The 10,296-nt window shown below is 51.4% G+C and overlaps 4 protein-coding genes across 4 annotated transcripts; 3 read left to right on the top strand and 1 right to left on the bottom strand.

Annotated features, from left to right (window-relative positions):
• Window positions 1–832: 832 nt before the first annotated feature.
• AYO21_00547 (hypothetical protein) lies at window positions 833–1,536 on the top strand (the record flags this gene model as incomplete). The annotated part of the gene is made up of 3 exons (XM_022650537.1): window positions 833–1,001; window positions 1,062–1,349; window positions 1,403–1,536. 3 exons carry the CDS (start codon window positions 833–835, stop codon window positions 1,534–1,536), a joined length of 591 nt encoding a protein of 196 aa, XP_022517151.1.
• An 801-nt stretch (window positions 1,537–2,337) lies between these two features.
• On the top strand, window positions 2,338–3,615 carry AYO21_00546 (hypothetical protein; the record flags this gene model as incomplete). The annotated part of the gene is made up of 1 exon (XM_022650536.1): window positions 2,338–3,615. The coding sequence occupies one exon, from the start codon at window positions 2,338–2,340 to the stop codon at window positions 3,613–3,615; it is 1,278 nt and encodes a 425-aa protein (XP_022517150.1).
• Window positions 3,616–4,448: 833 nt separating this feature from the next.
• AYO21_00545 (hypothetical protein) lies at window positions 4,449–7,610 on the top strand (the record flags this gene model as incomplete). Its single annotated transcript, XM_022650535.1, has 1 exon — window positions 4,449–7,610. The coding sequence occupies one exon, from the start codon at window positions 4,449–4,451 to the stop codon at window positions 7,608–7,610; it is 3,162 nt and encodes a 1,053-aa protein (XP_022517149.1).
• A 1,158-nt stretch (window positions 7,611–8,768) lies between these two features.
• AYO21_00544 (hypothetical protein) lies at window positions 8,769–9,954 on the bottom strand (the record flags this gene model as incomplete). The annotated part of the gene is made up of 2 exons (XM_022650534.1): window positions 8,769–9,677; window positions 9,736–9,954. 2 exons carry the CDS (start codon window positions 9,952–9,954, stop codon window positions 8,769–8,771), a joined length of 1,128 nt encoding a protein of 375 aa, XP_022517148.1.
• Between the last annotated feature and the right edge of the window lie 342 nt (window positions 9,955–10,296).

Genomic DNA, 10,296 nt, shown 5'->3' with positions numbered 1-10,296 from the left:
GTGGCGGGCTTTGTTTGTTCGTTGGCGGAAATTTGGCCCACAACGATGACAGCATGAAAATCCCCAGTTGAGGTCAACGGGCAGCGAAAACTCAGCATCTCTCTTCCGGCGATGAGGAACTCTACGTACAAGACTCCAAGCTGTCGTATGCTCCGTCTTGTGTGCCTGTCGAATGGTCAAGAACACACTTCAATCCACCCCCTGTACACCCAAGACTCAACCGCAGTCTGAAACATGCATAACTCGCCACAAACAAAACAGACGGTCAATGGCCGGGGAGCAACCCAATCTGTCTCACTGGGCTGCACGTTTTGTCGAATCAGCTCTCAACGTCGGATCGGCCCACGAAAATCAGCCCAAGGATCGAAAGTCCGATAGGGAAGCGTAGCCTTAATTTCAGCTCCGTTGAAGCGGATCCCAGGAAGGCCCCTTCCGAGGCGCTGTCCAGTATGCGCCGAGAAAAGCTCGCTTCATGCTATCCGAAACAAGCAGCGTCTTGGATAGGCCCTACAAAAACAGGAAAATCCTGGGGAGATTTGGACCCGTGGGTCGCTTGGACACTGGGTCCTCCTGGAGGTGTCAGAAGTATTTTACTCCCTGGTGCGCCCAAATTTATCCTGATCGAGTTTCTCGAAGCCACCGCTTGTTTGTATTTTGTGCTGGCACTTTTGCGCCGCGACGTTCGTTTCTACATTCGTTCTCAACTTCTCAATCAGGTCTCAGTTGCCTTCACTTCTCTTCGCCTCGTGATTGATCCCAGCGACTCTAGCCTCTCTTCTGCGTCCCTTTGTCAAACCCTGTGGTATTTTCCAGACGACCGAATAGTTCCAAGATGCGCTTCTTCACCACCTTGACCACCTTCGGGCTTCTCGCCTTTGCTGCAGCTCAAAATGCAACCGCGACGGATGAGTCGACGATAACCAGCGCTGCCTCGTCGACTGGAGCATCCTCCGCCGCTGCTACGGCCTCCCTGAGTCCTCAAGTCAAGTGTCTGCAGTCCTGTAAGTCAGATCCTGAAGCACCCAAATGATGAATGGATACTGAGACGATTGATCGAATAGGCGGCTCCGCGGACGTGTGTTGCCAGGCGAAATGTGTCGGTGTCCCATGCCCATCTCAACTCCAGGCCAATGCGACCACGGAATGCGCTGCCGAATGCCCTCAAGGCAACGGCACCGCCAGCGAGACTGAGCAATATGCCTCCTGCCAAGCGTCCTGCATCAGCTCTTACTTCCTGACCGCCTCCTCCACCGCTGCTCCCACCGGCACCCAAACAGCAAGCAGCTCCTCGGGCACTTTTGCTTTCGGAGATGGCACCACGACAACTGACGGGTCAGCATCAGCAACAGGTGGGTCACGTGCACAAGTTGTGAATTTGTTGAGTTACTGACGACATTTCTAGGAAGCGGTTCTGCCACCGGTGCGTCGGCTTCAGCTTCGGAGACAGGGTCTTCTGGAAATGGTGCCAACAACCTCCATGTCGGTAGCGTGGGACTCGGTTTCCTGGGTCTTATCATGGCTGGCCTGGCTCTGTAGAACCCGCACCCATCACTCGACAAGACTGAAGGGTGGCTTCACTCTTGAAAACGTTCATCGCTCTTTGGCGCCTTCTTCAAACTTTTTCTGAACGACGTTCTGACACGATAATTCCGGGGGAGAGTTCACATTGAATGGTAGTAGCTTAGTTGGTCTCCCTTTCTGGGCAACAATGTCTTTGAGGAAACATGACTTGACCGAATTTTCCAATTCATACCTGTTTCCAAGTTTTCCGGCCATGGCGTTGAACGGGACAGCTTCCATGGAGGTCCATTGCTTCAGAGAAGAGCAGGGCAGAAATGCTGTGTAGTAACCTAGAAATTCAGTCGATATACCTCGTATATTGCGGCATGACAAAGTAGCATTCTTCTGCTTGTGCTGTGCAGCTACTACACAAGTGTAAAGAGATAAACAAATGCAGCACTCGTCAAGAAACTGTAAGCACAACGGGCTTGGCAACGAGGCTGCAGATCTCAGAGCTTCCGAGTTAATAATAATAATATTGGCCAAACTTCATCTTACCGTTTACGGGCGTGCAATTCTGATCTAATGTCGTCAGAGTGGCTCCCGAGCTTCCTGCATGTTTTCCTTTCACTGCAAGAGGTAGGAATATCGAGTAGAGGAGAGTTTGTTTGTTTGATCCCCTCTGCCATAAACTGCGCGATTCCAATTGCGTGAACCATAACTCGCTTCTAGCATCCGGTCCAACCCTGCCGATCCTGATCCTCCAACCCCGATGTTGAGAACACCTTTGTTGTGTTCCGAGAAAGAGACGGATATTGGCATCTAGATACAAGAGAAATGGTAGCCACAAAGAGGCCGATCTTGGAGCCGCACCCCGTCAATTACGAGTCCTCGATCCCTTCATCCCGAGTCGACAATGACTTCCTGCAGAGTTTCGAAGCTTTGCTGCGCAAGTCTGTCGCCGTCATTAGAGCTCCTAAACTCCGAAGACTGATGTTGGCGATTGCCTTCCTCGCGACTTGTTCGATCATTCTGTGGATAAAAGTCATAGCTCCTCTGATTGAGGAGGGGAGATCTGCATGGTCCGCGCTCAAGTCGAATTCCGCGGCCGGGGCTGCAGGCACTGTGAGCGAGGCAAGCCATCCCAAGTTCCCGGGCATGGTGCTCGTCAAGACCCTGGATCCTGCACTGCTTCCACATTCCTCCACCGACAATACCGGCGTCCACTCCAGGAAGAAGAGGCTGGTATTCGTTGGTGATATCCATGGTTGCAGAGAGGAGTTGCAGGCTCTGCTGAAGAAAGCACAATTTCATCCTTCGACAGATCACCTGGTTTCGGTTGGAGATATTGTTTCCAAGGGACCGGATTCGCTCGGAGTGATTGACCTGTTGCGGCGTTACAACGCTTCGTGTGTACGCGGGAACCATGATGACCGGCTTTTGTCGGTCGCGCAACAACTTCGACACAAAGCGTCTAAATCAGGCACGCTTCACAAGACAGAGCTAGACTCAGCTGATGAGTACGCAAAAGCCACTGATCCAGTGCGCAAATTGGCACGGTCGCTCAAGAGGGAACATCTTGAGTATTTACAATCGTGTCCTGTCATTCTTCGCATAGGAAAATTAAAAGCATTCAAGGGTGATGCCGTGGTAGTCCACGGAGGACTCATTCCCGGCCGAACACTGGATTCCCAGGATCCTATTTCGGCCATGAACATGCGCATTATTGATCTTGCCACACGGACACCATCCAGGAAGCACAAGCACAAAGGCAGTGTTGCTTGGTATAGATTGTGGAACAGATACCAACAGCTATTACCTCTGGGACAGCGCTTCGGGGAATTGAAGGGTGATAAACATCGACGAAATGAACAGCATATGACTGTTATCTACGGCCATGATGCCAAAAAAGGGTTGCAAATCCACAAATACACCAAAGGTCTAGACAGTGGCTGTGTCAATGGAGGTAAACTTACAGCTCTCGTCGTGGATGGTCATGGAAAGCAAAAGATTTTCCAAGTCAACGGCAAGAATTATAGAGAGGGAGCATCGCTTCCAGTCGACGTTCTTCGAGATGGCGCATCATCACACCCGACAGAAGAGAAAGAGGGCTGAAGCTGAGAGATGCGGCAGCCGTTCATGGCTCCAAGCATTCCCTATTGTCGACGAGACGTGGCCCGGCTGCGGCAGAGTCCTAGATCGAAATGTTAGACCGGTTCGCAAGAAAAAAATTACGACCCAGGGCAATAAATTACTCCTTGTCAAGAACAGTCCCAAATCAGCGCACAGTTCTAGGAGAACAGACAGACAAGAGACGAATCGACAAAAGTCAAGATAGGCTGTCGAAACATGCGACAACGTTGACAAGGCATCTCGCCCTCAGCTGGTGATAGCGCTTGATATAGAACTGACTCAGGCCGCACGCTCTTTTCCAGCGAGGAGTCAGTCATTCCCACGACTATCGGACTTGCATTTTGCTTCGACAGGAGAAATCCGTCGTCGATTTTGAGACCGTCGAGATGCGCATTGTGGGGTTTCCTGTCTTTCTCGGCTGGTCAGGACGTCCTTCCCAGTGGAATGTGGCCTGGTCTGTGTGTGGCCATAAGATTCTTTGTTCGGGGTGTTTCACTTTTCCCAATGATCAACTTTTTTCCGAGAACGGGATGTTTTTCTTTATTTCACTTGTCACTTTTGATTCACTTTGAGTTGATTATGAGCGTGTCTTCTTACAATTCTGCATTTGGCTTCCTTTGTTCTCAGGTCTCAGCGACCCATTTCGACAAAGAATGGACCGTCCGACTTGTTCTTCATATACCAAGGATTGGTATATCCATGATCAACGACACGCCTGAAGCTGTTTTTGAAACATGTCGTACTTTCGGGAATGAAAGGTGATCAAACAGCCAGCCAACCTGGGAAACCCTTGGATAGAGTTTGCTCGTTCGATCATGGACTCGCCCTCTGATTCCTTTGGATCTGACCGAACTGACAGCCAGGAGAGACCATCAACACAGGGTCTCGTCACACCCGCAGGAGACGCACGTCTTCGAGCTTTCTCAAATGTGGGTTTGGGCTCCTTAACAGCGCCACCGCGAGTGCGGAAACCGGCATCAGCAGCAAGCAGCCGCAGATCTGCGAGCGATAGTCCTGGGAGCAACTCCTCTCTGAGTAGTGGTCCGGAAAGCGTCTATTCGGATGCGCGAACGCACCTGTCGAGCTCTAGTATACAAAGCTCTGTCCAACGAAGTCACTTATCACAAGAATTGAGTTGCGATCCTCAACGTCCGCCAGGGACCAACGGCGTTGAAAACAATGAAGCCTCCGTTGATAAGACCGGCCAAGCAGAGCAGCACGAGGAGGAAGAGAATGAACAAGATGAGACACAAGGATCTCCGGAGGCTCAGCATGACGAGATCTTACTCGAGGAAGGAAAGCTCCGCATTAAAAATACCACACTTGAGCAGGAGCTTCAGGCCCTGGAGTATTATTGTGAAATACAACAGCACGAGCTCGAGCGCTATCGACAGCAATACCTCGGAGCCGAGCGACTTGCTGAGCGTCGCCGACAAGAAGTCCTGGAAATTAAGAGACTGAAGGAACACAGCGATACACAACTGGCCAAATCACAAGCACGCAACCAGGTGCTGGAGAGAGATAATGCCATGCTGCGTTCGCTGGAGGATGAAAAGCACAAGCGAAACAAAGCCGAGTGGAAGTTAGGAGACCTGTATGGTGAACTTGAACACAAGAGAGCAGATGTCCGCTCACTGCTAGACGAACTACAGGAGCTTCGTGACTCGAAGGAGGAGTCTGAAAAGGCACGAGAAAAAAGCGAAGCAGAGTGCGAAAAGCTACAGGAACACATCAAGCGATCGGTGACATGGATACGAGCGGCACACAAACAACAGGTGCAGAAAGACAAAGAACAATTTCGCCTCCTTGATAGACATTTTGTGAAGTTCGGCAGACAACGGCGTTCCATCAGCCATGCTTCAGTTCGAACATCGGGCAGACACCAGGAGATTCTCGCCGAGTATCTGTCCTCTGCACGGCAGAGTTTAACCAGCCAGTCACTGGTTTCATCGATTGCGTCTCCGCATCAGGCCATCCTCAGCGGCTTTACGAGTCCATCTATTTTGGGAGCATCATCCATAACTACACATTCCCCGATGAACACGCAGTTTTCACCCGTGGGGCCTGCCAACACCACACCTGATCGGCTCTCATCGGGCAAGAAGATTTCGTTCCATTTAGTCCCGACTCCCTCTCGCGATCGATTTCCGAGATCAACTCCGGGATCCGCATACCGTCGGCAGTCTTATCCTTATTACTGGAAAAACAGGCACAACAGGGCATCACTGGGGCGGGACCCATCAGTTCCTGATAGAGCTTCTCGAGACTACAGCCCACGATTACAGGCTCTTGCCGAGGAGGATGAGACGATCGTATCAAGAACCGTGGCAGGCCGTTCTTTGTCTGTGCCAACGGCGCAGGAAGAGCTCGTAGAGGTTCTAGAGACGTTACAGTTTGCATCGCCATGGCGCATTATATGGGACAATTCTAACCGTCGCCCAATTTTCGAGCCAGAGCATGATATTGCAGGCGCAGTGACTATTTACGGGGACAAAAATCCAGTCCAGAAAGCACTGGAGAACTTCGCGGGGTCGTTTGACAATGTGATGGAGGAGACCAACCATACAAAGGGGATCATTCCGTGGCCTGCTTCGTTCATGACTGAACCCCAACGCTATGCTTCAATGCAGGGAGTGTTCACCACCGTAACATGGACTCAACCTAAAGCAGGAAAATCGATACCCCCAATGGAGGCACCGACGACTGGTTTTGTTATTCCCGAGGACTCGACGGGAATTAGCAGCGCCGTTGATTATCCTCCTAGCCCGGGGCTGAGGAAACGGCAGAGTTGTATACTATCGGAGACATCATCGGCCGAGGACTTGGAGTCCACACAGGACTCAAGGACATCAAAGATTGCGGAAAGTCCATCTGTCCCCCATGACCAAGCATCATGGCCACCTCTTGCTGCAATGAGCACTGACGAATTGAGTAAAGAGCCGAGAGATTCTCTATCCTTGCCTCCGACAGTCGATGCTGAATTTCTATCTCCCTCACCCACTGCTATGGAGAATTCCGAGGTCACGAAGAAGACCAAGCTGAAAGGATCAAGAGCAGAAGGAAGTGTTTCAAGATGGAAACCCGTGAACGCTTATGACCCTTTTACCACCGTTTGCGATTGCTCGATCAGGGACATCAACCAAGGTTGCAGACCTCGGGTCAGAAGAATGGCCATATCAAGGGCTTTTACGATCCCAGCAATCATGGCTCTTTGCTCTTGGGCGCTGATTCTACTCATTACGAGCATCATGCCCTTGGAAGTTCCAGCTCTCTTTTGCAAAAAGGCGCCAACATGTCGACCTTGTCCGACAGTCTACGAGGGCTATAACCACAGAACCGCTCATGCAGTGTCCAATATGTCGGCAAAGATGGATACGTTACCAGCGTGGCCAGCGGAAGTCCGAACGTCAGCACCTCCCGAGCCTGAGATTTTGACAGAGTGGCTCATCAAGACGGTGGTGCAGACCCGGGCTGTGAAGGACGCCTCATCCCACACAAAAGCAGCGATCAAAACGCAAACAGAAACTCTTCGCATAGCCCTATCATCTGCGCTCCCCCCAACAAGATCTCTCAGACTTCGAATCCGCCTACCGGGCTCTCCCAGAAATGGCACCAGCTGCGGCGGTACTCAATCGTCACCCCTAAGAACCCCACAATCTTTAGAGGTGTTAGGCGACGACAACAGACCCTGGGTGTGTTCCTGTCCGACCACGCTGGTCAAACTATGTGAGCAGCCCGAGGCGACATCCCTACCCCTCTCTCACTCTTTAGCCTTACCAAGAGGAATCGAGCCCACAGCGTACGAGATCGACGAGAGCGCCGCAAAGGCCCGACAACGCGACCTGGAGCTGCGGTGGATGTACAACAGTCCGACACACTGGGGTCTGCTGCCCTCCATCCAGCGATGGGTGGCCGCTCTGGGGAACTGGGTATTAGAGCTGACGCTAGGTGAGACATTCGGCGCGATAAACTACTGATTTCGTGTTCTTGAGCCGAATCCTCGTTCTCTGGCATGATCACATGGACTGGCACCCGCCGTGAGAAACAAAGCAAAATAGTACGCTGTAGGTTGGTGCAGAGTTTACTGGACCGTGAGACGACCCTGACTGGCGTGCCAGCGACCGACTGTTCCAAAAGACCGTCGAAATCGATCACAGCAGATAGATGTTATCTCATGGGCGGAAGACCAGCAACCGGAGCTGAGGGCTATGTCTGCGTAGAGACGTACATAGAAGCAAGATACATACCCAAAACGAAGACATAGAAACCAAGACGAAGACGAGACACCCTCACCAGATCAGAACCGGTGCACGTAACGGAGTACTAGTGCCGGGTACATCTTATGTGATCCCGTCACTCGTCACCCAGCATTTGCCATAACGCCCTTTGCCGTCCATACCTAGGTCAACACGAGATACCTCACGAATACAAGTATACGAGGGGTAGGGACGAACTTGTGTCCCATAAAAAAGGAATACCTACACTTCGTGCATACCTAGGTAGGTAGAGACGTAGGTATCTAGGTACTTACATACATACATACATACGTAACAAGGTATATAATATAATGATACACTATCCACGACCCCGTACCTACATGACATTCCTATCCTGTCCTATCCTACCTTACCCCTACCCTACCCTATACCCTATACCCAGTTATCGTGTTTCCTGTCGTAGCATGTGTGATGTGTGATGTGCGATAGATAATCCAATCCCATCCCCCCTGTTCCAGGGTGATTGATTAATGAAGACCGCGCACCAATCCAGATTGGAACAGGGAAGGAAGGACGCGCGGGCGAGGGATACGACGCTTCATCTGAAGAACCGAAAAATTGCGTCAAATAAATACATTTGGGCAAAGAACTTCCTCAAGAGAGTGACTGGCATTGGATGGAACCCCCCCATATTAGTGGGACGATCGTCCATGGTCCCTCCCGCACAGGGATCCTCCTCTTTTACGCTCGATCAATAACACCTGCAATGCTCTGGGGTATCTCATAAAATGTATATTTGTGGCTTTGATTTTTTCATCTTCCCCTTTCCCCCCTCCTTGTTGTAGTTTTCCAACTCATCCCCAACTCTGGTAATGTGTTTTGGTTTTGTTCAATGAGATGATTGTTGGTTGATCGAGCTTATATTAATTTCTCCTCCGATCCTGCTTCGAAATCCCTATAACCTGGCGGAGGAGGAAGTTCGCCGTCGACCTCCGAATTCTCAATCAAGGCTTCCTTCTCATCCTCATCAACGACAACCTCCACAACACAAATTTCACGGCTTGCTTCTCCCCGTTGGCCATTGCGGTGGAATCTGATCCACAGGTAAGAAATCATCTGGCCGACGAGCATACCGATGGCACTGGCCATGAGACCCCCAATGACCCCCAACAGGGCAGGGATGACAAAGAAACGTAGCGTTTGGTGCAGCATGTGGCCAAAGCGGTGGAAGCGGTGATGACCATGTTGGTGACCGTGACCGCCATTGTGATGACCGTGAGGGTGACCCTCACCACCCATAGGACCAAGTCCATTGGAGCCCTTGCGACCATGACAGCCCTTGCCCCCACCGTGCCAGCCCTTGGTCGCCGCAGAGGCATGTGCTGTAGCTGCTTCCATGATTGCTTGGAGACGAGCGGCGATGATGGCCCGCAGACGGCAAAGGGACCATTTTGAGGTCGTGTCACAGGTTGTAGCACCCGGTGTATCCTCGAAGGGAATTGTGGTTATGCGTGCAATGGAGGTTTGATCAGGGGTCTGGAGGAGGTCAATGGCGACGGTATCGACTTTGACAGGGATGCCTTGAAGCCCCAGGATGGTAAACCGAATAGGTAGGATAGATTTATCAGGTTCATCGGCAGAGACAATGGGTGTTAGCCTCTCCCAGGCAAAGTCCAGCTGAATGGGGTCTGTTTGTTGACCGTCTTCTACTCTTATCTGGGGGGCGGACACTAGGTAGGGTATGGAGGCGGTATCGGTCTCGGAGGAGAATATAGCATGATCATTGATGGTCAGGCCTAGTTGAGGATCGATGTCGAACTCGAGATGCTATACAAATGTCACCGTCAGTATGGTGGTGATACAGCCTGAGAAGGCACGTGCTTACGATCTTGTTCTCAACATCCTCCCGTAGTTCGGCTGTATCTTCAGGGCCAAAGTACGGACACCCGGGGCAATCAAGGTCGACAGTATGACCAGTTGTTGCGAGGATCGAGGCAAGTTCTGACTTTGCTTCCTTAGCAGCAGTGGCAACCTCGAGAGGTACCAGGAATGCGGATGCCTCAAGGGTGAGACAGGCTGCGACCAGCGCGGGCGTGATGTACATGGTTGTTGTGGTGCAATCTGATACGATTGTAAGGGGACAAAATCGCGAGATAAGATGACAAAAGTCAACAAGAGGGAGAGGCTTATAACAAGAGCAGCAGGCGAACAGGGAGGAGTTATGGACAGTGCACCAGATTCCTCTTTGGGCGTGTTGCGGATGTGGCCGGATGTATATATTTTGTGCAAGGCGTAAGAATAGATCAGCGCTGAGTTGTTGGGTGACGGGGTCCATAACTGGCTGGGGGGGCCTTGCGCCACATTCGGATGCTTACATACAAACAGCCCCCTTAGTAGTAAGGCATCCACTAACAACCTTTGTCGGAGTTGAAAAGCAGCCGAGCCG

This window comes from Fonsecaea monophora (assembly GCF_001642475.1).
Source record: "Fonsecaea monophora strain CBS 269.37 chromosome Unknown Scaff2, whole genome shotgun sequence".
Lineage (NCBI taxonomy): Eukaryota > Fungi > Ascomycota > Eurotiomycetes > Chaetothyriales > Herpotrichiellaceae > Fonsecaea > Fonsecaea monophora.
The sequence above is the reverse complement of the archived record's forward strand: the minus strand, read 5'-3'. Positions and strand labels throughout refer to the sequence as shown.